Source organism: Triplophysa dalaica, chromosome 2 (genome assembly GCF_015846415.1).
Source record: "Triplophysa dalaica isolate WHDGS20190420 chromosome 2, ASM1584641v1, whole genome shotgun sequence".
NCBI classification, from domain to species: Eukaryota; Metazoa; Chordata; class Actinopteri; order Cypriniformes; family Nemacheilidae; genus Triplophysa; species Triplophysa dalaica.
The window spans coordinates 7,911,082-7,935,252 of record NC_079543.1 but is presented as its reverse complement, the minus strand read 5'-3'; the positions used below and the strand labels follow the sequence as shown (position 1 = coordinate 7,935,252).

Below are 24,171 nucleotides of genomic sequence, written 5' to 3'. Positions count from 1 at the left end.
TTTGCGGTACTTAAATGTCATACGCGGGCCAGACTTGAGAACCACTGGCCTATAGTCTGTGAGTGGTATTAACCTGTTGGCTTAATTTACATAGGGAAATAAAATAGCTAGCAACATACTAGTGTTAGCCTAAATTAAATCAGTGCAGGGAAACGTTTAGCACTATAATTACCCAGGTGTGGAAATTCCAATTTACATGTCCACTTTATTTTTTTGTTGGCATATATGTGCAGCTAAGTAAAAAAATATTCCGTTTTCATTGTTTTGAGAGGATGATGTTAATTTTTAAGTTTGTTCGTTTTTCTGTTTTAAAATCTTTCATTAATAATTATAATAATAATAATAATTAACAATAATATTAATTTTGTTAGGAGAACTTTCCCTTTTGTCAAATTTTACAATAAAAATACATTGAGACTGTTAAAGATAGCCTCCAGCACATTTTTTATGGTTGATTTTAATCTTGCATCAAATAGTGAACTGCATACTAGACTTGCATGGATGTACAAATCACCAGCAGTAAATATCGTGCTAGTACTTGTATTGAACTACAAGAAGGAAGACAGTTGCAAGCCTTTAATTAGAGTAATGTAAAGCTTTTGATTGAACTGTTAGGTCCTAGATATGTTACAACATATGCTCAGAGGGGGTCCAATTTGACTTTTTTTGACGTTTGACGTTTTTTGGAATATTATAATATATTAAATATATAATATTGCTGTGAAGAAACTGTTCCATTGCAGTGAACGGAGTTTGCGCGACTCTATCTCTCATCACCTCTGCGTCCACCCTACCCCCACTCCACATAACAAATAAAAATTAATTGCTAAAGTATATTCTGGTCAGCTTCAAATATTTTTCTTTATTTATTTCCCTTTTTCGGCGATACAGTATAAGTTCATATATGTATAGTACCCCCTCCAGCCTCCACCAACCTGGAAAAAAATCACTTGGGTCACCGTTCATCTCATATCCGGAGCCGGGCCAGCTACGGTCAGTAATTATAAAATAGATACATTAAAATAGTGTATTTAAATAAACTTGTTTAAGTGTTTCATTTCCTCTCGAATAATTTGTTCTTATTAGCAAAATAGATATTTAATAGACATTGTAAATGTGTGGGAGAAGCAAGCAAATCTTTTTAATGTCAGCCACCAGGGGGCAGTGTACAATTAAAAAACAAGTGTTTTAGCAAAAATAGCAAAATCGGGCCTTTTTAAGGTATTTATTAAAAAAGTCAAAATTCTGTACTTTGAGTTTGATATTTCTTGGATTAGATGCTTTTTCCACACATGCATCAGCCACATGCAAATAGCGTTTACAACACCATACACAGAAGGGGCACAATTCATCCTTTTAAGCCTATATCGGATGTTCCACTACCAACTGACGCTTAGTTAAATAAAGTCTGATATGAAAAACATAAGCACGGCCTGTTTCAAAGTGATGTTCTCTCACAGGATGGCACACAGTTCAGGATGATCTAACTGAAGGCTAAGGATCAGGTCAGAAATTGAGGTCACACTTTTGGGTGAGCCTGTGCAAAGAAATTCATTACCTACATCCAGGTGAACCGGAGTAAGGGGCTTTTTGGAAGAGGATAAAAGATTGAGACTGAAATTGGCATCAGGGTATCAGTCTTAACGTAACGCCATGTTTCCAGGAAAAAAAACATGTCTCGGCCAGGTCTGGAAGAAGAGACTGTGAAGTCTCAATGGGAATATGGGGGTAAATAAACAAAATATTATTATGGTCCAATAAATGTCAAACCTAAATGTAATCCTTTAAGGACATTATAAGAAGAATCATCTGAAATATTTGCTCTAGGAATAAAAGGACAGGAACAAACATTGATGGTTTTTCAGTTTTATTTGCTAGCTGTACAGACTCATGGAAATAAATGAGATACTTAACCACTTTGATCACTCAAACTCTGTCTATGAAGGAATTAAATAATATTTTTAAAGCATAAAACTTACTTACAAAATGAGCAAGGGATAAAAAACTTGCAACAACACCTTTTGTCTTTACAATTATGGACTCTGAACATGCAATATATTTTATTCTATGTGTTTACTGCAGGGTGACACTAATTAAAAAAAACACAAGATCAATACAAGTTGAACATTTACTTTACATCTATCAAAGGGAACATAAAATGTGCCATATTTGTGCAGCCTTCTAAGGTTTATAATTGTTCTAGCTGGCTTGCTTTCTTAAGGAGATACAATGCTTTCTATGGTAGCTGGACACAAAAAAAAACAAGAATTTAGTATTACAAAATCTGACAACATGTAAGTAATATCAAGTGTGGTCAAATATGATGAGACCCCAACTAGAGGAGTTTAATTAAATGTCGAATAAGCATTTGAGGTTACTGAGGAGATTGTTTTTAAGATTTTTTTATTTTAACAGGAAGACTGTTTCAGTATGACAAAAAAACTTCTGGAAGCCGTAAAGATGTATTTTAAATTACATTACATTCATTCGAAATACTGTATTGTTTTGTAGCTTGCTTCTGCAATTCAGTGAAACCTGCCTAAAGATAATAAAATCATCAAATTAATTTACATTATTAAAACTTTACATCAAGCCTATCAGGTCCAGTGTATGACATAACATGGATTTATTGAACAAGAAAAGCACAATTAAACAGGGAGAACTGTTATATGTTGACAATACTGTCTAACAGTACATACTGTATAATATGTTCCCTAAAGGGGTCATATCAGGAGAAATAAAATGAAAATTGTAACATTAAAAGCTTTTTCCACTACAAATATTCCACTAATATTTGGTAATTTTGAATACTTGGACATGACCACCCATGTTTACATACTGTATTTCTACAGACAGAGCAGACCCGATTAAACATAAGGGTCAATGAGAACATGCGTTTAAAATAATGATATGATAAAAAATTTGGAATAACAAGTGCAACTCAAAGAAAAAAAATATTAGAAAGAAATGAGTATAACATGACCCCTTTAATAGACTTAAAAATGTATTCCTAGACTGATGACGTCATACAGATACACTTAGATAATAACCAATAAAAACCAACACTGACTGATATAAAATCATTAAATACACACCAAAGTATAAGAGCATAACCATATCCTTTTCTTTAATTATACATGCCAGAAAATTTAGGGAGGGTAATGTGTGCTTTTTGGCTATCAGATTGAAAGTACACAGCATAAGCCTTAGGGACTAGGGGGTTCTCAAATCAAACCAGATTTTCAACAAGGAAAGACAAAAATATTTAGTGATGAAATTGGATAATTGACCATCTCAAATGAATTTTGATCCTGCTCTACAAAATATTGGATTATTTCGTAAATAGTGATAATTACTCTTTTTATTTAAGCTTTCTTTATGTAGCTATTTTGTTCTCCAGAAAAAAACAATAATCAAGATTTTTAGCCGGAGACCTCTGGTCGAATTGACACAGAATGAGCATATTACTAATATTAGGATCACAGACTGTATTCTACAGTAAACTACAACAGACAGTCCTTCAGAATACTTGAAAATTCATCATGATAACAAGAAAATGATTTAAATAGAAAAGTGCATTCACACAATATCATCCTATGCTAACACATGTGACCTAAAATATATAAGCATGTCAAATGTCATGTAAATGCAGCATTCAAATAAAACAAAACACTGAAGCTTTGGTTAATTAGAGCGTTGAACATTCTCTTGTGCATTGCACATTATCCCAATGTCTGGAGCAGTGCATTCTGGGTATGAACGTCTACTTACGGCAGTGCATTTAAGGTCCCGGAAAATTAAATATTGGAAGGAAATGAAACGATAACGTATGTAGTTAATAAGGATAAACGTCTGGGATTGAAACTTTACAGTTTGCAGAAATATAGACTGCATTTATATTTCTAAAAGGACTGTATGTGCAATCTATTTAAAGGTGCCTTTTCTTTTTAGAAAAATAAACCCTTTGTAATTAAAATATTCATTCAACACTCACTTTTATTTTGGGAAACATAACAAGCAAACAGCCATTTATATCAGTCAAAATCAGGGTGATTCAGACTTATCAGCAACCAAAAAGCACCATGGGTAAAATTCACATGCTGAAGGTTTGATGTAACTGTTTTTTTATCCATTTTAACCTTTTATGGTGAACAGATTAATAAAATAGCTACATTCACACTGCCAAGTTTAGGGAGTGACAAATATGATTGTTATGTGTGTATGAAACACGAGCAGCATCTACAACCCCAAACTCCTAATGTTTGTTTGGCTACTTAACGTTTTCAAAGAATGCATGTGAAACGTTTTAAGCATTATACAACTATAAATGTTGAAAACTTTCTAACGTTACATTGCTTGCCTTAATAAGTGCTGCCCAGCTGATATGATTGCCAGTTCTCCATGCTGGAATTGAAAGGTCAAGATGAGTGCAGTGCATTGTGGGATGTGGTATTCTGTACAGAGTGCTTCTTGTCAATGTTCTAGTGGGTCATCTGGACATTCAATGCAGACAGAAAACTCACATCCTCACATCATACATACATCACTACACTATTGTACCGTATGACGTTTAATAATGCAGGTACAGCTGTAGTGGTGGTATTATCCCATTTCAAGAAGATTAAGCAGTGTTTACATAGTTTTGTTTAAGATACTTTAGAGAAGACCAAACAAAGACTGGGGAACATAAACCGCTACTGACAGAAGCTTTAAACATCCGCTGCTAATAAATATCATGCTCTTGCTAGATCCCCCTGAATTTGTAACATTGGCAACATAACTATAGGAAAATAAACCATGGTTTTATATCATAACATTCAAAACCTGTACATGGCACTTTCCTCTGTGGAACACAAAATAGGATACTTTGAGAAATATCTGAGTGGCTTTGTGTCTATTCAATGGCAGTCAATTGGACCAATGTTGTTCGGTTACCAACATTCTTCAAAATATCTTTTTGTGTCCTGGAGATGAAAGAAAATCATACAGAAATCACTCATGACAGTGAGTAAATTATAAAAGAATTTTGGATGAACTATCCCTTTTAAGGCCAAAAACATGCTTGACTAAAGTATGTGAACCAAAATGCTTGAGGTGTGCAGCATGTTCTTATTTAGCTTCCTGTCAAAACAAAATTGTGTGAAGTTGTGCTTTTGCCTCATTGTGATTTACAAATATATTATTTATAACAGAGACATCCCCATGGATGCACAGGAAACCGCTGCTAAAACACTGATCACATCCCTAAACGAATGTGGTAGAAGCAAAGGTCCACCTTAGAGGATGGTGTGATATGATACACAACACTTGCAAAAACAAAAAATGCATTTATAGTGTCCATCCCATAATATAAGCCCTGGTTTGCTGCACCCTAATGTGTCACTTTATTATCTGATATCTATAATAAAAACTCTTAACAAGACACTTTTGGTGTATTTTGGTTCTTCTCAGAAGTTCTAAAATATAAAGGGGATCTTTGTTACTTTGGCTGGAGGACAACTAAGCGTGCATTTTTTCACTGATGCTGTCTGTAGTTCACACAAACTGCGTTTGACACTATGCACTTTGTGTCAAGATATAAATTTGTTGTGAAATATTGCGTGTATCGGCAGTGATCCCTTTGAGAAGCTAAACAGTCAAAATTTCCACTAAATCGAAATGTTTAAATGGAAAAAGTTGGGTTGCTTTCGTCAATCTACTTTACGCACCGCACCCTCAGTAAACAAAGAGCAGAAACATTTAGGGATACTTGTGGAATAAAAACAAGCAGTTCCTGTGACAGTGGAACAGAAAGCTGATGAGGTCACGGGTTCAGAAAATATCAGTGCACTCCCTGTGCTGCTACTGCATTCGCATGCTTTTATTGTTTGTTTTGGGTCCACTACAGACCTGCTCCCTTAATGGAATGCTGAGTCCATCGGCCCCTATGGCGACCTCACAGGACTTCACATCTTCATGTTCCGGTTCTGGCTCTGACTGAAGGTCTGTGTCGGACAGGACCAGCTCCACTGGCATGATGAGGGACGTGTCTAAATCATGACTAACAGAGGGCTGCTGTTCGCCTGAGGAAACAGAGAAGAGCAAATTAGGTCATGGAAATTCAAATATGGCAGCACTGCGGTAACTTTGTTTATTTACATCTTACTGGTGATATCGGTGACTAGTTGATTTCTCTCACAAATGTGTATTTTGCATCAGAAAACACCTGAGGGATGTGTGTGCATCGCCATTTTAGGTGAGCTGACATCAGAGGAACAGTTTAATGACTGATATTAAAGTGCTGCATGTGCACACAAGCACACATTACACTAGAGCTGAAACAGAGAACAAGAGCAGATGAGCTTTCATCAGCCTGAATGGGCACTAGAGCAGGAATTGGAACATGCTGGCACAGATTAAATGTAGAACCAGAGGAAATGACACACATCATTTTGATTTCCCAGAGCCCTGGAGACTGGTTTCTGTAACACCCAGATAACATTACTTAAATCATGTCTGAGATAAAAGAAAATTAGGTCAGGACTGTCTTTCTGTTTTCGATTGTGTCTCTGTTCTCCGTTAGTTTGTCATGCGTTGCACTAATTGGTTCAATGTCTGTTGTCGCAGTTTCTCATTGAGTTCCTGTTTATTGTGTTAGTTTCTGCCTGTGTTTTAACTTCTTCTTGTTTAGTTTAAACCTTTGTCGGTTCTTGTGTGTCTAGATTGTTTATGATTGCTTACATCTTGTTCTTCTGTAATTCCCAAGATGCATATCAAAGTCTTTTTTTACATTCCTGACCATTATTATTTATTCCGCAACATCCTCAGGGGAGCATACGGCCTCAACAACAGTCTTCCAGCGAACTCGGTTTTGAGCGACTCTGTTCATTTTGGCCCACGACCATCCAGCTGCCATCATCTTAGTCTCCATGTCCATCTTTTTTATTCTCTTTTATTTATATAGCACAGTTTAATACAACACCAGGTTGCCCAAAGTGCTTTACAACATCTCAACAAAATGACATACACAAACAGAAATTTTTCACAAATAGACACCAACAGAACACAAAATTGCATGGGCATGATTTAAGTGAGCTAAACCTGCATCACCACAACTCCTCATTTGATTTTAACATAGCTTTGAAGACTGGCAATGAGTTGACAGATCTAATAATGAGAGGGAGGTCATTCCACAGTTTTGGACCTAATTGTGAAAAGGTTCTATCTCCCCTGTGTTTGTATTTTGTCCTAGAAACACACAGGAGGTGTTGATTTTCAATTGAGGGAGTTACAGTAATCTACTCTAGTGAAAACGATACGCATAATAGCTTTCTGCAAATCAATGGTGGATAAAAGCGATTTAGTGTTCGCTAATTAACATGAATGAAAAAAACAAGATCTCTCTACTGTGTTTATTTGCTTGTACATCTTTAATTCACTATCCAAGATGAAGCTCAGATCTTTCACATGGGATTTCATAAAACCTCCCAGGTGCGTTGAACTTAAACATTGAGTAACCTGATTCTTAGGGCCAAAGACAATAAGCAGTTTTATTTTCATTGAGCATCAAAAAATTAGGGCCGTCCAGGCCTTAACATCCTGTAAACAATCTAACAATGGAATGTTCATTTTTGTTGTAGTTTATAGAGAGAAAAAAAACACTGGTGCCAAAATTGAACATTGCGGAATTCCCAGGGGAGATGCAATCTTGAAGAATTGCAGTCTTGGCCTGCCCACTCCTCTCTTTCCTTGTGGGTTCCACTCCAGTGCCTGTTTTTATGGTTTGTTTGCCTCCACAAGCTTGAGTTTGATATGGTTTCTGGCCATCTAATGTGAAGAATGCAGTGGAGGCATCTGTTGTTATCTAATGGCTTCTTATGTTGGAAAGTGCTGTTTTTCAATTCTGTTTAGTGCTTTCGACTTATACTAATACTTAAGTAGGGCTGTAGAATATTAAAGAAAAATAAGACATGTAATGCGATTTTCGATATGCAATACGATTTTTTTCCTAAAATCAATTGAAATTGTTCTAAAATATATTGAAAACAACATATAACCAATGTGGCTCCACAATATTATAGAAAAAATGTGATATACAATAATTAGCAAAATAATGCGATGTGGGATATAATATTGGTGTTAGCTTTGGATGGAGGTTGTTAAATTACTCCAAAGTGGTCTATAAGTAGCTTTTAGAATTTTTTTAACAATTCAGTTATTGCAAATTATTGCCATTTCCATATATTGAATGCGATTTGCGCAGCCCTATACTTAACTGTAATAAAAAACCTCCAAGTTTTCAATGTCTGCATTACTTGCTACTTTCAATGTACATATTAAAGCGTGTCTACACCAAACACGGTGTGATGCGACACAACAAAAGACAACAGAGTGCATTAGAACCAATTATCATTTAAAATTTTGTCCAAACTGAATGCGGCACGACAATCCCATTAGAACAAGCTGTGTGTCATGTAGCGTTGGTTTAGTCTGGTGTAGACAAGTTGTTACGATGTATATTGTGCACAAATGCATTTATTGTATATTATGTGTACACTGTGAATTCAACTACAGTGTTCATTACTGTGTATGTACAGTATATGACTGCAGTGTTAAATACTTATCTTTGCCATAAATTAAAGTCAGATTTTTTTACACTTTCATATTGAATATCACTTTTTTTTGCTTTTGTATAAAGCACCACACACCATTTCTGGATACTCACTGCTTTCTCCGACCTGCGGAATGGAGTCTATCTCATGGTACATGTGTGACAGGCTTGTTGTTCTGACTGGATCTAACACCACAGAGTTCTCGCCCAATGTGACTTCACTGGCCCCCATCATAGGATTTGTGGGGGGGCCCCCGATTGAAACCTCATAGTCCTGAGGGATGTCATCATAACAGTCTGTATCGGGCTGTTTAGATTGTAAATTACAGCATTGTAAGAAACTACATATAGAATGTTCAGGCAAAACCCAAGGTCAAAGGTCGCATAAAGTAGCCCAGTCTTACCGGGATGCCCAATGCCTTGAGGATGTTTATTTTGCACATTGGACAGGTTCTGTGCTCCAGTAGCCAAGGGTCCACACAGCTCTTATGGAAAACATGGCTAACAAAAACAGAACAGACGCGTTAAAACTAAATACAAATTTTTTTTTTGAAAAACAACTATGTAATGCTCTATTGTGCTTAGCCACAGGGGTGTATCTGAGACTCATAATTCTAGAATTAATCAATATGTCTGACTGGAAACTTACTGGCATGGCAGTATCCTCACAACATCATTTGGCCTGTAGTCTTCGATACACACTGCACAATTGTCAAACTCTGACTCGGTCTCCTAGCAAGAGGAGCACAAACAAATTATTTGATAGTAAAATCTAAAGTTATCTTAAAGGCCCCGTTTGTTCCTGTTTTCGAAGCTTTTATTGTGTTTTTGGGTGTTTAACAATGGATGTTCATGTTTATAGTTTAAAACAAACTTCATATTTCACAAACTTTGAGTCTATTGTCCACCCTTGTCTCTCTTCTCACGAAACGACTGGATTTCTTGCGGTTTCTTAAAAGTCTCGCCTTTCAAAACGCTCTGATTGGTAAAGCTGACCAGGTCTGTCGTGATTGGTTCTCCGCTTAGAGTGTGTGTGTGAAGATGTCCCACCCACACCATATCAGCGAGTTCCACTCCTCAAGCTGTTGTAATTGGTCTGTGCCCCTCTCAGTGAACATGAATTCATAAGCTTTGGCTTTTAGCAACAAACAGTAACAATGGGGTCAACTTCACTTCATCAGTTAAAAACATGCGGATCGATCGAAGTGTAACGGAGGTCTGCTAGTGCATACGCAAATGTCAATCTTTGTTAGAGATCACGTTTTTTCTACTATGGCGAGGAAATGACACCGGACCGATTGGCGCCAGACCGGTTATATTATAACTAATAACAGAAGCATTAGTTTGTTTACAATCTCTGATAACCAAACACTACTCCAGCGGCTCTTCCTCTTCTCTAAAGAAGGCCCCGCCCCGTTTTTGGCGTGTTCATTTGGTCCGAGGTTATTAAAAGCACTCGGAATAGTGACATCATGTAGGAAGTAAAGGGCTGTAGTCAATTACAGCCGTTCTCTGTAGTCCTTGAAAAGCGAATTCTGTCAAAGACAATATCTCGCTTGGCATTTATTTTTGAGCTTTATCACTTTGCAGGTATTATTTAAGATACAATAGCAATACTACACACTAACTAAAGTTTGAAAACTACGATCACGGGGAACGTGCTTTTTAAAATGTACTCCAAATGGCGAGAGGCACAAAAAGAACAACCATCAATCATAAAAGCAATCCAAATGACTTCAGTGGGTTTATAAATCAAAAACTGAAAAGAAATCAAAGACACTCACCTTGTCTCCCTTCCTGATGGTCCTTACTTGTAACTTGCTTATGGCCTTTTTTGCAGCGTCCCCCAACCGCCTCTGCAAAAGACTTCAAATGAGCTACAAAGACAATAGGCCTTTTTCACACTTCCGGGTTTTTGAGATCCACATTGTTCTACGCAGGGCAAACGATGTTCTGGTTACAGCCTCATCCAAGTCTAAAAAGAGTGTATGGATTAACTACCTTTATTACCACCTTTTTAAAGATAAGACCTTAATTTAAAAACACCCCACAGCTAAGAGGGGGCTTTAGTACTGCTGTTTTTGTCTTACATTAAGGTTTGTACCGTTTATGGGACAGCAACCTGAGGCAGGTACTTGCTGATTTTAACTACTGAACTGCATATAATAAATCCAGTGATGATGTTCTCTCTCTCTCTGATTTGGTCCAGCATTATATCGATAAAAAAAACTAGCGTTACAGTAAAGGCGTTGTGCTTAAAAAAAATCACCCGATCCTTCCTGTCATCAGACTTTCTGTTTCAGAAAATTACAAAAAATGGCTTCTGTTGTCTGTAAATCTCGCTAGTGCTTCTGGCATAATCAAAAAATGTTCAAAATGTGAAATATATTATATCAGGCGTTCTACTCGCTGGTGCATTGGATCATGGGCACGCATTATGTAATCGTCTTTTATTAGGTCTGCTCTGTTACTGTGATAGGGGAGTGAATAATTGTCTATGGATACAGTATATTAAAATAAACTGAAGACCATGATTATTCAGGAACATTAGAATCTTATGCACAGTATTGAAAGATTGGAGAAGGACAATACAGATGATTATGGTTAACATTTCATAATAATTTATTAACATAAGTTAGAGCGCAATGTAATACGTATTCTTAACCTTGGTTAATTTTTAAGTTTTACATTTATTAGGCTTCACAATTAAAGTTTGAACATTTTACATTTGGTAGTATGAATGAACTAAGAATCGTGTTTTAATTACAATAAAAAAGAAACCCTACCTTGCTCGTTTATGATATCTTATTTACAAACAAATATTAACGAGTTACACACTATGTTAACAGTGAACCTATATTTTAAAGAGATTTCTTATAATACAGTGACGCGATCACATTTGAAACACACAAGCTAGGGTTTATAAACTCAAAACACCTAAATCAATATTAGCAGTCTGAGTGCACAAAACAGATAAATGCACAGATATTAATTTTCATATTTAATATATATTAAAGTCGCAAAAAATGACAGTACAGATAAACCTAAGTAGCTTACATGACACAAGCGCATTCTATAACAATGGGATTTAATCTGTAGGTGAGGTTACCCTGTGGTGAAATAGTTTCCGACTATTTTTTTTGTGAAAAAGGCCTATCACCTACAGTAGATTGACAGATATCAGCCATGGCCGGTCAGAACGATGCAGTTATAGCGATGATCCATATAAATTCCCACTGAATAAATTTAACTCTACGAAAACCAGGTTTCCTTTTTTTAAATGAGTAATGTACATTTATTCTGATAGATTGCTTTAATGTTCATTTCAGTTTCAAGTTCTGTGTTTGTTAGCGTGACTGCACCTGGTTGCGATCTCTCGCGCTGGCGTAGCAGAACCTCTGGATGTAGTAAAAGACCAGCCAGGCCAGAGAGAGGATCATGAGAACGATGAAGGAGATGGAGACGAACACCACTGATGTGCGGCTGACGTACTTCTGCAGGTTCCTTGTCCCGATGTTGATGTGCATCTCCACTGTGATGTTTTTCTCCAGCAGGGCCATGATCTCACGTCCTTTGGGCTCTGGAATCATGATAGCTACCACATCTCGGGTACCTAAGGGAATGAGAGACATGAGTAAAACAGAAATGTAATCTGATTAGAGAGTTGCTGAAAGCCAAACAAACTGCTTTACTCATGTTATGGTATACAGAATCTTATTCGTGCATAAATGGAAACACAGACTAACATTTGCTGACACAGACAGTCAGTGCGACTGCGTCTTTAAGTTCCCCTTATGATTCCCTGTGGCTGCATCGGTGCAGGAACCTCTGTGGTGAGACAATAATACTGAGCTTTTAAATAGAATTCAGACATCTGATCTTCTTTATCGTCTTCTAACAATACCCAAAGCAGCCATACATAAACACCCTAGCAACAACCTAAATAACATAGCAACCGCCTCTAACAACCATACATCCCCTCACTTTTTCAAATGTACAGCATATTCAAACCTTTAAAGAATTAAAACTAGATTACCGCATTTAAACTTCACAAGTCAGCCTTCGAACAATGTTTTAAGACAATGCAAAGAAACATTTAGTTATTCATAGAATTTTTATACAACGTGAAATGTTTTTTGTGTATTTAAGAGTTCAAAAATGTATGTTTGATGGATATACTTTTTTATGCATCATGTCATGGTCTCAGTTTTTAACATTGCCGTTGGGAGACATAATGCCGGCCTTAAGGTTTGCTTTTTTGGAATTCAACAGACATTGGAATGAAATGGTTGTTGTATATGTGATTAAAGGCACATTTGTAGAGGCCTCTTAATCATCTTCAGAGCTACCATGTTTGTAGCCTAGAGGCAAATATTTAGCTTGCTATATTTGACCATCTTTTGCCTGTTTCCAGAGGAAACATTTTCTCATTCTGTCAAGTTCTAGGCAGGGCTAAAAGTGTTACTACTTAAATTGTAAGATGCACTAATTTTTACCATATGAAAGAAAGATTTTTTTTCCAACACATGTTCAGTTAGGAATTAGCTGTAAATGTTGAGCTGTAGTACAGCCTGGTTTGTGTACATAAAAATGTGGTTCAAAGTAAAATATTAACATGAAGTTCTAGAACAGGATACTAGTGTTACAGTCTTACAAGCTTTTGTATCAGTGCCACCACAGCAAATTGACGAAGAATTCTTAAAGCGGTGCTTTTGTTTTCATAAGAACTCTTAAAGGCAAGGTGTCCGATTTCTCATAGGCGTTGTTGATGTTGAAATCATCAAAACTGACACAACCCTACCTCCATCTGTCGCTTTCGTCAGTTATCGGCTCGACTAATGTCCATCCTGTGCACTGTGCTCCTTACTGCTGATTGGCTACAAGGTTGTTTGGTACTTGGCCTGACTTTGTCTAATCAAGCGTAATTCGGAAATCGGACACCTTGCCTTTAAGTGAAAAATAAATAACAGCAACTTAAAATAATAGGGACACATGCTGTATACAGCTTTGGAAATAATAGAAAAATGCCTTTAATTTCTGCATGTGTTACTGGCATCTATTGAATTCTAATAAAAGCAAATTTTAGGAACGAAATAAACCCCCCAACACAATGTAAAAAACTGAGAGCATTCCAAGACACACGAAAGCCGAAATCTGTTTTATTCCATGAAATGTTAATTTTGGAACCTTTAAATACATGTAAAACGTTTTATGATATGAGCTTGTTATTTATGTTATAATAACCATGTTAAATAATGTGTTGTTTATACTTATTGTAACCAATTTGTCCAGTTTTCATTTTCTGGGGGGGATGTTGAGAAAAATATACTTCCCATAATAATAAATGAACAAATTTATTCAGAAATACTGAAAATAATTTTCCAGTCCCCTAACATTTTCAAAAGCTGTATATTTGAGGTGCTGAACCAAAGAATTCCAAAACCAAACTGCAAGACAGGAAGAGGAAAAGAGCGACACCCATCACAGTGCAAAACAGAGACTTAAAACTGCTTGTCAAGCTAGTGAACGCAACCAAAGCAGAAGTCATGAAAAACACAGGAAGTGAAAGATCATATGAAATTTCTGCCAATGTTTTGACAACATCAGGCATCAGCACACTCAAATATTTACATCATGTTCGAAGAACTGCATTCCACAGAACACATAAAGATATTTTATAACTGGTTAAGCAAACTCATTAATGTCTGCATGTGAACGCTTTTGTTTAACTAGGTGTTTGGACACATGATCCCTACAAAACCCCTGAAGGTGTCCTGCCGTAGCATCAAGAACTTAGCAGCAGGTCTTGTAGGTTGTACGTTGGTCCCATTGAGGATCAAACTTTTTGGTCCACCACATCCCAAGGATACTAAATTCAATTGAGATCTAGGGACTTTTGAGACCATAAATGTACATACCCAAGGTTTCCCAGCGGAACATTTGTCTACATATTATTCTCTTACCTTGGTGTGACATAGTAATGGTTTCATTGGGATTGTTGGAGCCCAAATTGAATATGACGACAGCAGATGCATTGAGGCTGGCTGCATGTCTTATCTTCTCTCTATATGTACAGTTTCCTCCTGCTATCAGTGCTATCCATAGACTGTTGGGATGGGGCAGTGGGAATTTGGTATTGCTGTCACACACCTGTCTGTCCTGCAGTAAAGAAGGCATGAGTACAAATCCCCGAGCATCTTTTTTAGGGGAGTGTTCCCCGTATCTCCCGCATTCAGTTTTCTCTGTTCTGACTTGAGATGTTACTGGGTCCAAGTAAGTGATGTTGACAAACGCAGTGTACCATTCCTCTTTCTCGGCCACTGTGAAGTCCAAACACAACAACTGCACAAAACAAAATGACAGCAGCCATATAGACAGGGCAAGACTTCGGCAAGCTTGCGTTAAGGACATTGTCATGTTTTCTTAAATGGGCCCCAACAACAGCTGTGAGATGTATTTCTCCATACTGTCATTTAATATTCTAATCCATAAAAAAAGTGACGATCTTTGAGTAGCGCATTAATATAAAAGTCCACCATAGAAACATGTCCACGTTTAAGTCTGTCGTCATTTTAAAGCGGCTTACAGACGCAGTCAAGCATCCCGTCTTCACCCATCAGCATTTGCGGTTCTTGTGACGGTGCTACCCACAAAGTTGCCAGTTATTGCGACAGTTAGGTTGGAGAAAATATAAAGCCGTGTATTTCCAGATAAAACTATATAATTAAAAAGTAGTAGCAGTAGTATTGGTAATAAAAATAATAATGAAGAGTTAGTGGGGACAGACAGCGATTTCAAGTATTTGACATAACTAAACATTATTGCTATGTCCCACACACACAAAAAAATTCAAACTAAAAAAGAAAAATCAATAATTGTAATTGTAATCTGTATCAAAATGTAATTGTACATAGCATATGATGTGTCAGCACATGAAAATAAGTAATATACCTACCAACATGCTAACTGTCAACGACCGAAAGGAAATAAAGTCCTAAACGTGTTTTGGTTGTTACCTGGCAACCCGTTCTGACTACAACAGCAAAGTACCGTGTGTAGCCTCATATCTGATGGCGCGGGACTACATTTCATTTATTTTTCCAGATTTAACCTGTCAAATGTTAAAATAATATTGCCATAGACATACAATCTGATATAGTCACATATACAGTATAAACAAACCAAAACACACAAAAACCAGCTTCCAAATGCGAGAGGAACTAATGAAAGCGCTGGAAAGTCTTCGTACGTTCCGTTTTACTGTTGCACACACCCTGTGATCAGCACAGTTGTAAGCTGACTGTTTCCTGGGCGATTTTGCGGTTTTCTAGGTATGTTTGGCATGACAGAATCGATCGATTATGTTGTTTAGCTCTGCACTGAACTTTAATGCGTTTGTAAAAGTAATTGTTAAGTGATGTGTCTATTAAAATCATGTATTCAGAGGTCAATTCATTCACGTGCGCTCTGTGGGATAACACATCAGTAGCATATCCGGACGGTAAAGCAGTGTCACCGCAGTTTAATTCGCAATTCTTTTTTGTGACATCGAAGGTGAGAGATGCCGAAAAAGAAGACCGGGGCTCGTAAGAAGGCTGAAAGCCGAAAGGAGCGAGAGAAACAGACCCGAGCCAACAAAGATAATGTTGATGTGGCTAAACACCCGTGCAACTTTGCCATGGTAAGCATGTTTTTTCTAGGCGTTTATGTTACAGATTACAAAATACTATTAACCTTATACCTTATGTCGTATCTTGTCGTGTTTTTCTGTAGTATAATACAAAAATGGACAACCTTTTTATTTTTATTACAGGAATGTGATAAATGTCAAAGGTAAACTTCATTATATATAGTTTCTTGTTGCAATTTTTGCAGTAATAACAATCAAAGTGGAAGGAATAAACACATTTTTATTTTTATATTTTTTTGTCAGGCGGCAAAAGAACAGAGCATTCTGCTATTTCTGCTCGTTAGTGCAGAAACTTCCCATGTGTGCACAGTGTGGTGAGCCTTACTTTGTTAAACAATGTTATTTGATTGAGTATCCTGAACAACTTCACGCTCAGATGTTGACACAACCTGTGGCCAATATAGTTGACTATATTGGGGTATTTTGAAAACCAGTGGAAAACTACTTACATTGATTATGGATGAATTACACATCTCACATTAGAACAGATTTATTCAAAAAAATGCTTTCATTTATACATTTTCTTTCTTCAAAGGCAAAACAAAATGTATGAAGTCTTCAGACTGTGTCGTCAAACATCCTGGCATTCACAGCACCGGAATGGGAATGGTGGTATGCAGAAACAACGACAAGTCTTAAATGCTAGTGCACTTGAACAGCTATTGGACATTTTCTGTCTGTCCAACGGACTATAAAACAATTGAGTGAAATGTGAACAAGGACATGAAGTGGGTTTTTTTTTGGATTTTGTGATTTAATGTTTATGCAGTACTGTTTGTGACCATTAGGGGGCCATCTGCGATTTCTGTGAAGCCTGGGTGTGCCATGGCAGGAAATGCCTGAGTACCCATGCCTGCTCCTGCCCCCTTGTAGATGCAGACTGTGTTGAATGCGACCGCAGTGTTTGGGAACATGGTAATGTGCAAACAACAGAGTCTTGTCTATGATGCATTGGAAAATAACTATCAATAACAATTTACTGTTGGTGAAATTATCTGCTTTTATATTTTGCTGGACAAACAAGTGCAATGATTGTATAAAAACATGCTTTTTATCCAGGTGGTCGAATTTTCCGTTGCTCTTTTTGCCACAATTTTTTGTGCGAGGACGATCAGTTTGAACACCAGGCGAGCTGTCAAGTGTTGGAGGCTGAGACTTATAAATGTAAATTTTGTCTTTTTTAAATATAGTCATTTTAGGTAAAATTTCTGTGACTTAGTCTTTTAATCCAATTCCAGGCTTATCCTGCAATCGACTTGGTCAGTACTCCTGTTTACGATGCAAGGTTAGGATTTTTTTCTTCTTTTGATAACATGTTTGTTTATGTAAATACTTTGTTTGGACAAACGGCACATCTTATTTGCAGGTGTGTTTCTGTGACGATCATGCCCGAAGCAAAGTATTCAAACAAGAGAAAGGCAAGGCACCACCGTGCCCAAAGTGTGGACATGAAACTCAGGAGACAAAAGATCTGAGCATGTCCAGTGAGTGCTATCTCTTATCTCCCATTAAACATTTGTTTAAATTAAGCATTTATATGTGAGAGAAGCAGGGATGTGTTTTCTTCAGTACTCTTGATCGAAATAAAACAAAACCGTGATAAGGCCGTGACTTGCTTGCCAGAATAATGCATTGTTTTTCTATTACTGTAGCAGTTTGATCTCTCTCTTTTCCACTGGATAACTTTGCTTGTACATCTTGCAGCTCGAAACCATAAATTTGGTCGTCAAAGTGGCACTGATGAGGATGGAGCATCAGGATACGCCTCGTACTGGAAGAATTTAGAAAGTGGGGCAGGAGACGATGATGAGATCGAGGAGGACTATGACTTTGATGATGAAGAGGAAGACGATGAGGAGGACGATGATGACGAAGAGGAGGAAGATGATGCTGAGGTTGAGAACTCGCTGTCAAATCTCAGCTTGGAAGCCACCTGTGGAAAGACTTCATAGAAATGGAAAAAATATTTTGTTTGAGATTGTGCAGGTTTAGACCCAAAGTGAGTTTAGAAAGTGAGTTTAACGTAGTCAGATCTGCCTATGTGTGTCTACATTTTAAGACATCCTTTTGAAATTCAGATATATCTGAAGTAATATTTTTAAAAGTAAGTTTTGTGACGTTTTTCATGGTTACCTCAACTTGAGATTTTGAGGCTTGGAAACTAATGTCAATGAATAAAACTTCAAGTAAAAATGTATGTGACCGATTTCATTGATCTATTTTCAAAAGAAAAAAAACACTGGGGCAGTGTTTTTCAAATGACGTCAGTTTTGGGCGGGGACACGAATTTGTTGGCATACCATGGTTTTCAATGCAGTGCACATAGAAACAATGCCATGTATTATTATAATAATTACTATTAATAATAATCTTACTTAAAAAACGTATTACTATCTTTTTATTGTAATATATCATGTATGAAGATTTGAAAGTAGTTACACCATAAGTCTATGACATGATTAATGGTTTTCAGACGCTGTCGTGTGCGTATATGTTCAAATAAACTACGAATTACATTCATCGAGTAGGTTTTCTTCACAGGTGTTTGATAATAATCACAATTATAACGCCCAAATTAAATGATAGACAGAGTGACGAATGTTCACACTGCAAAGTTTTCCGCAACATTGTATCAAAGTGAAAGAGATTCAGCCAGTCGACGGGCTGGGCGTTCTGTTAGCGTGCGTGGATTTCAGTTGCAGCAGATCAGCGGAAGACAAGACGGGTTCAATGTGCGCTCGCGGAGGAATAATGTATAGAAGAATATCTCGCTGGAGTAATAAATAGGATTTGACCCATTCAATGACACACTTCAAGGAATTCAACATAACGAAAACATGTGAATTGTATGCAGCTCTCGTGGTTGGCCTATAATCGATCTGGGTTCGATGATTCTTATGACCATCTGCTTCGCAATTATCGTAGGATTTAGGAATAAACCACCAAAACTTAAAACAATGGTACGTGCTCTCTTGTAAAGTCAATGCATCGGGGTTAATACATAAGTCAGTGATTGTAACGCACTGCATTGGTCAATGCACCGCCGTGCATTTATGAATAGATTGTGGATTTTCTTCTGTAAGGGGATAAATGCCCGTTCATGAAATGTATTCAACTTATTAGCCTAACATATTTTTGCATGTAGCAAAACGTTTTTGACATGTCTTCGTGGTTTGTTAGTCTATAGAGCTGTAAACTAAGGCTAGGTTAGGTTACTAATCTTTATGTAATTGCAGTGCATGCCACAACCGGCTTCTCAATGTTGCTTTGGCGTATGAATATGATAAAGTCCCATTTCTGAATGTGTATTTCCGCAGCAGCATTAGTGTGACGCATCATGATTTTATAAATTGCAATTAGCAGAGAGGAAATGTTTTCTTTTGTTCATGTGTCCATTTTGCCGTGTGTTAGTATTAACCACTGGAGCTCCAAAAAGAAGTTTTTTTCAGCAATTGCAACCTTAATTTGTTAAGTCTATTGGTGTACTAGTTGACTATTAGTGAAAGCTTCTCAGCAAATATGTATCAGCTTTCAGTTTCGACAGACTGTCTTGTAATTGATTCCAGTAACTGTTTGGCCTTCAAATAATTATTTTCCTCAAACTGGAAAGTTCTGCTTTATTTTGGTCACTGAATGTATTAAAGCCGCGTATGATGTTTTTCAGAGAATTGTGAGATGTGGTTGTAACCCCTGGTGCATTGAAACTCACCTGGAATGCCCTTTGAACTCCGAGGTTTGGAATTCTTTCTTAATTCTAAGGTATATCCGAGAATGACTGCTTATTTCATTTTATTTTATTTTTGTCACATTGCTCTTACTAAAGCGATGTGTATGTAGCCTACTATGGGGTCCCAAAGACAGAACTATAGAAAAAATACCAGTTCAATTTCTCCTCTATGTTTTGTTGTATTGTATTTATTTCTAATTACCAGATAAAGTAAAAACGTGAGCAGTTGTCATACTTTCGGGCCTCGCAGTAGTTGCAATGCATTAAAAAACCGACGTGATGTTGTGCACGCATTTACATGTGACAAAAAAACAACAATTTCTCCTTATCGGCCGTTGTCTTTGTTTGCCTGCCTGCCGTTGCTATGTAAGTAGCAAGTGACACATATGTTATAAAATATTATTCTGCTTTAGCTTATTATTAGCTTGATAATGTGATCTTAAGAGCTGTGACCTTGGCATGAGGTAATGTGAACCTGCTATTATGACAATTTTAAATTCAACATGCCTGAAGCAAACAACATTTCCTGCCATAACTTTCAGTACATTATAAATATGAAGGATCGCATAAAAAACTATTTAGCTACGTTATACAAAATGGTTGTCATGACTTTAAAACAATTAGGTAATAGATTTGAAATGTAAAAGCAATATCATAATGACTTGTGATATATTATAACATGATAGTGGTAAAAGCATCAAATAATGCTTGTCACACACTGGTACACAGTGTTTGTCTATTTAGCCAATATTGCCATTGCAGAGAGTATATTAGAGTCACATGGGCAAGGGTGTCAGCTGCCTACGCATTTAAGGACATGGCATGCTACCTACCCAACTCTTCGACAGCATTTAAAGTGGCACACTGACGTTTCTGGATAAGTTTAGTCGAATGTTACTAGGGTAAAGGTTAGGAAGTACGAGCAATACTCAGATTACTTTACTGCCTGGTCAATAAGACTGCACTCATTGATGCTTATGGATGCACAATGGAGATAAAGTGAACAGTTTAAGTGGTTGTGGTTGCAGGATTAGTGAAGCATGATAGAGTGACTGCTGTAGTGGAACATTATTATAGAGATGCTTTCTGTGGGCCAAGGATATATTGCTATTAAGTGAAGCTCACAAAACACGTTGAGGTGCATTCCGTTGCAAGTGATGTCTTAAAAAGTGACTAAAGTTCACCCAAAAACGAACATTCTGTCATCCTTTGCTCGCACTCACGTTGTTCCAAATCAGTATAAATGTCTTTGTTCTGCTAAACATAAAGAAAAATATTTGGAAGAATGTCAGCAACTGAAGATTCTGTGGTTTCATTGACTACCAAAGTAGGAACATCTATAAAAAACGTTTTTGTTCTGTAGATCACAAAAGAAAAGATATTTTGAGGAATTTAGGAAAGCAAACAGTTCTGGGGCACCTTTGACTACCATTTTAATTATTCCACTAGTCAAAGTAGGACAATCAAATGTTTGCAGAAATTGAAAATATATTGCTGGAACTGCTTGCCATGCATCTCTGCACAGTGATTTCTGAGTTCCTGTAATGAGTTTTCTTGCATAATAATAGTAGAAATTCTTAAAATGGAGATTAAGCACCTTTTACATGACAGTGGATAAATAGTTCGCTCAAGTATGTTTTGTCATAATTTGTCAAAATGTCTTGTTGAAACCACAGAAAGTTGTGGCAGAAAATACACTCTGTGCCAAAACGGCATCAGATTTATGTCAAAATACATATTGGCTATTTCAGACTGCAGTGTGAAACAGAAATGTATACAAGCTTTGCCATAAAAGTAATTTATGTCATTTTTCTGTAAAGAATTGTTTATTTGGGTAGTACAAGTGAGTCCATGACTTGTACAGTTCTATAAAGTGATAGTTCTCCAAACACAAATTAAGATTATTTGTTTGTTTTCTCTGTGTGTGTGTTTAGCTGTCTAAGTGCTCTGATGCCTGTGGCTGACAGTCATAAAATACAGGCTCTGATAGACCTCAAGAATGCTCTAAACCAGACAAGAGCTGCATTTGAAGTGAGTCACTAATGGCTTTTGTGTGATTTAAATGCAAAGCGTCTTATTTGTATGCCATGAGGGCCACTTTATGGAGTTTAAAAAGTAAGGACCATTTGTTAAATCTTTTTCCTCAATTGGAAGATGCAAGCATTGCAAATGACTTTTTTAAATGAAATATGTTCAATTGCATTCTATTTAACCATTTTACAGAGCTTAAAAATACACTGCTTAATATATAAATTCTGTGTAGTACTTAATGTAGTATCGTTTTGTTCCCCCCAGAGGTCCGATGCCAGCTTGTATGCACCAAATATTGAAAGTATCAATGTAAGTGTAACACTCTTACACTAACCATTAGCATAACATATAATTTGATCCGTGTATAAATGAATCCAGTACTAATGTACCCTAATTTTTTGTCAGAAATGTACAAATAAGTTTTTCGACTGCTATTTGTTGGAGATGAACGTTGTTCTGCATGAGGAAAAGGTCACAGGTATAAACATGGAAAAAGTGGAGGCAACTTTTGAGGAATATAAAGAACGTGTAAGTGAAAGCACCACAGCAGTTAGCGTGTAATAAAAGAGAGCGTTCTGACTTTAAATTTGGTTGTGTTTTTTTTCCACTGACTGTCTAGAACTGCTCATCTATACATCCATGTGAAGCAGAAGAGCTCACAACCTCTGTTGTGTTTTATGAAAGGATGAAAACTTTTCTTGAAAAATTGACTGTTCTTTGCCAGGATAAACCTAGTGAATCTTCGTGTGATTAGAAGGATTCTTCATGTCAAATAAGCTTATTTATCTTCTATTATATAAATTATACTAACAACTTTTTTATCCATATTTATATGTAACACTTCCCAAACCTATCTCAGGCTAAAGAGTGTCATTTTGTAAAGGTTGTAATAATTATATATTTTTGTAACAAATTAATGTCTAATTGTAAATATTTCTGACTGTACAGAATTTATGGTGAAAAAATATGAAATACTGTTTAAAGTTCTTTGTACAGATGGGAGCAGAAGGTGCTGTTATATATCCATATACTGCTGTTTTTTTACAGTCTTGTTACATTAAACATATTTAACAAAGCAAATGGAGTCTTTTGTTGAATGTTAGGTTCAGCATAACTTTCATTAATCACAAAACCAAAAATCGACCAGATTGCACATTTCTACAGTTCATAATGCACATGTCAATAGGCGTGTTTATTTTAAGAGCTTTGGCTTCTTTGGGCATCAGGAGGAAGTGTGGATATTATTGTTCTTTCCCTTAGGAAGTTCTCAGGGAATTCCTCTGTGACGTAAACCCTCATAAATAAAATATGTTTCAAATTGTGCACAGTTTCTAGCATGACATTTCCTCAAGTAACATTTTGACTTCTTTAACAATAGTTACTTAATCTTGAGGTGGTCTGGGGCCTCATTTATAAAACACGCCTACTGACAGATTTGATCGTAAAGTGTGCACACGCAAAAATCCACTGCAACGTTGAAATTTATAAAAATGGTATTTGACGTGGAAAGTGCTTAGCGCCGCGTCAAGGTCTGAGTGAATAATAATTCATTCCGGCTGCTTGTATAAGATTTGGACGTTGACAGGCGCTATTACATAACCTATATCAAAGACATTTATTATACATAATTAAGGGGGGGGGGTCTGAAACTATCCACCTGCGCGCAATTTCACGATCATTTGCGATTGGTAAATTTCCCATCTGATAAGAGAGCCATAGGCTTCACGTGTTTTCTGTGCGTAAGTTCGTTCTATGATCACACGGACGCACTCTGAGAAATGATCGTAAAATCACATTAAGGACAGTTTCTGCGCAACATGGCCCCCGGGGCCTCATTTATCAACAGTGCGTAGACAAAAAAATGTATTTATCAAACGTGCGTACACGGTTCCTACGCACACCGGTGAGTTGTTGTTGATAAATCCCACGTTTGCTCGTTGACGATCACGTTCATTTGCATTCGGAAACGCCCTCAATGAATCATATTTGGTGACGAAACCTCCCTTTATAAAACACGTGAATGTACTCTGTGTTCATACTAAACAGATCACAGCAGTCTTTGCGCAATGCATGGTTTGCTCAATTATATTTTTATTGTTCATTTCAAAATGATTTATAGGAGATTCATTTTGC

At 36.8% G+C, this 24,171-nt stretch overlaps 3 protein-coding genes across 10 annotated transcripts; 2 read left to right on the top strand and 1 right to left on the bottom strand.

Moving 5' to 3' along the window:
- Positions 1-3,970: 3,970 nt before the first annotated feature.
- On the bottom strand, positions 3,971-15,653 carry rnf150a (ring finger protein 150a). 8 transcript variants are annotated; one of them, XR_008904884.1, is made up of 8 exons: positions 14,554-15,529; positions 11,953-12,203; positions 10,375-10,446; positions 9,240-9,322; positions 8,995-9,091; positions 8,705-8,897; positions 6,146-6,314; positions 5,927-6,062 (listed from the first exon to the last, which is right to left on the bottom strand). XR_008904884.1 is itself a non-coding variant. In XM_056733843.1 (8 exons), exons 1-8 carry the CDS (start codon positions 15,549-15,551, stop codon positions 7,571-7,573), a joined length of 1,317 nt encoding a protein of 438 aa, XP_056589821.1. In that variant the 5' UTR covers positions 15,552-15,653; the 3' UTR covers positions 7,516-7,570. The 8 variants fall into 8 exon arrangements, 6 of the variants coding, with proteins under 6 accessions (XP_056589803.1, XP_056589821.1, XP_056589843.1 ...); XR_008904883.1 differs by having other exon boundaries at positions 5,942-6,062; positions 6,139-6,314; XM_056733843.1 differs by lacking the exons at positions 5,927-6,062; positions 6,146-6,314 and adding exons at positions 7,516-7,806; positions 15,546-15,653 and having other exon boundaries at positions 14,554-14,932.
- Positions 15,654-15,781: 128 nt separating this feature from the next.
- Positions 15,782-18,477, top strand: znf330 (zinc finger protein 330). Its single transcript, XM_056733877.1, has 10 exons — positions 15,782-15,921; positions 16,145-16,271; positions 16,404-16,423; positions 16,524-16,594; positions 16,816-16,892; positions 17,069-17,195; positions 17,340-17,444; positions 17,519-17,565; positions 17,647-17,764; positions 17,985-18,477. The coding sequence occupies exons 2-10, from the start codon at positions 16,152-16,154 to the stop codon at positions 18,230-18,232; spliced, it is 933 nt and encodes a 310-aa protein (XP_056589855.1). The 5' UTR covers positions 15,782-15,921; positions 16,145-16,151; the 3' UTR covers positions 18,233-18,477.
- Positions 18,478-18,927: 450 nt separating this feature from the next.
- On the top strand, positions 18,928-23,118 carry il15 (interleukin 15). Its single transcript, XM_056733890.1, has 6 exons — positions 18,928-19,240; positions 19,945-20,039; positions 21,942-22,038; positions 22,303-22,347; positions 22,444-22,566; positions 22,658-23,118. The coding sequence occupies exons 1-6, from the start codon at positions 19,169-19,171 to the stop codon at positions 22,790-22,792; spliced, it is 567 nt and encodes a 188-aa protein (XP_056589868.1). The 5' UTR covers positions 18,928-19,168; the 3' UTR covers positions 22,793-23,118.
- Positions 23,119-24,171: the final 1,053 nt, after the last annotated feature.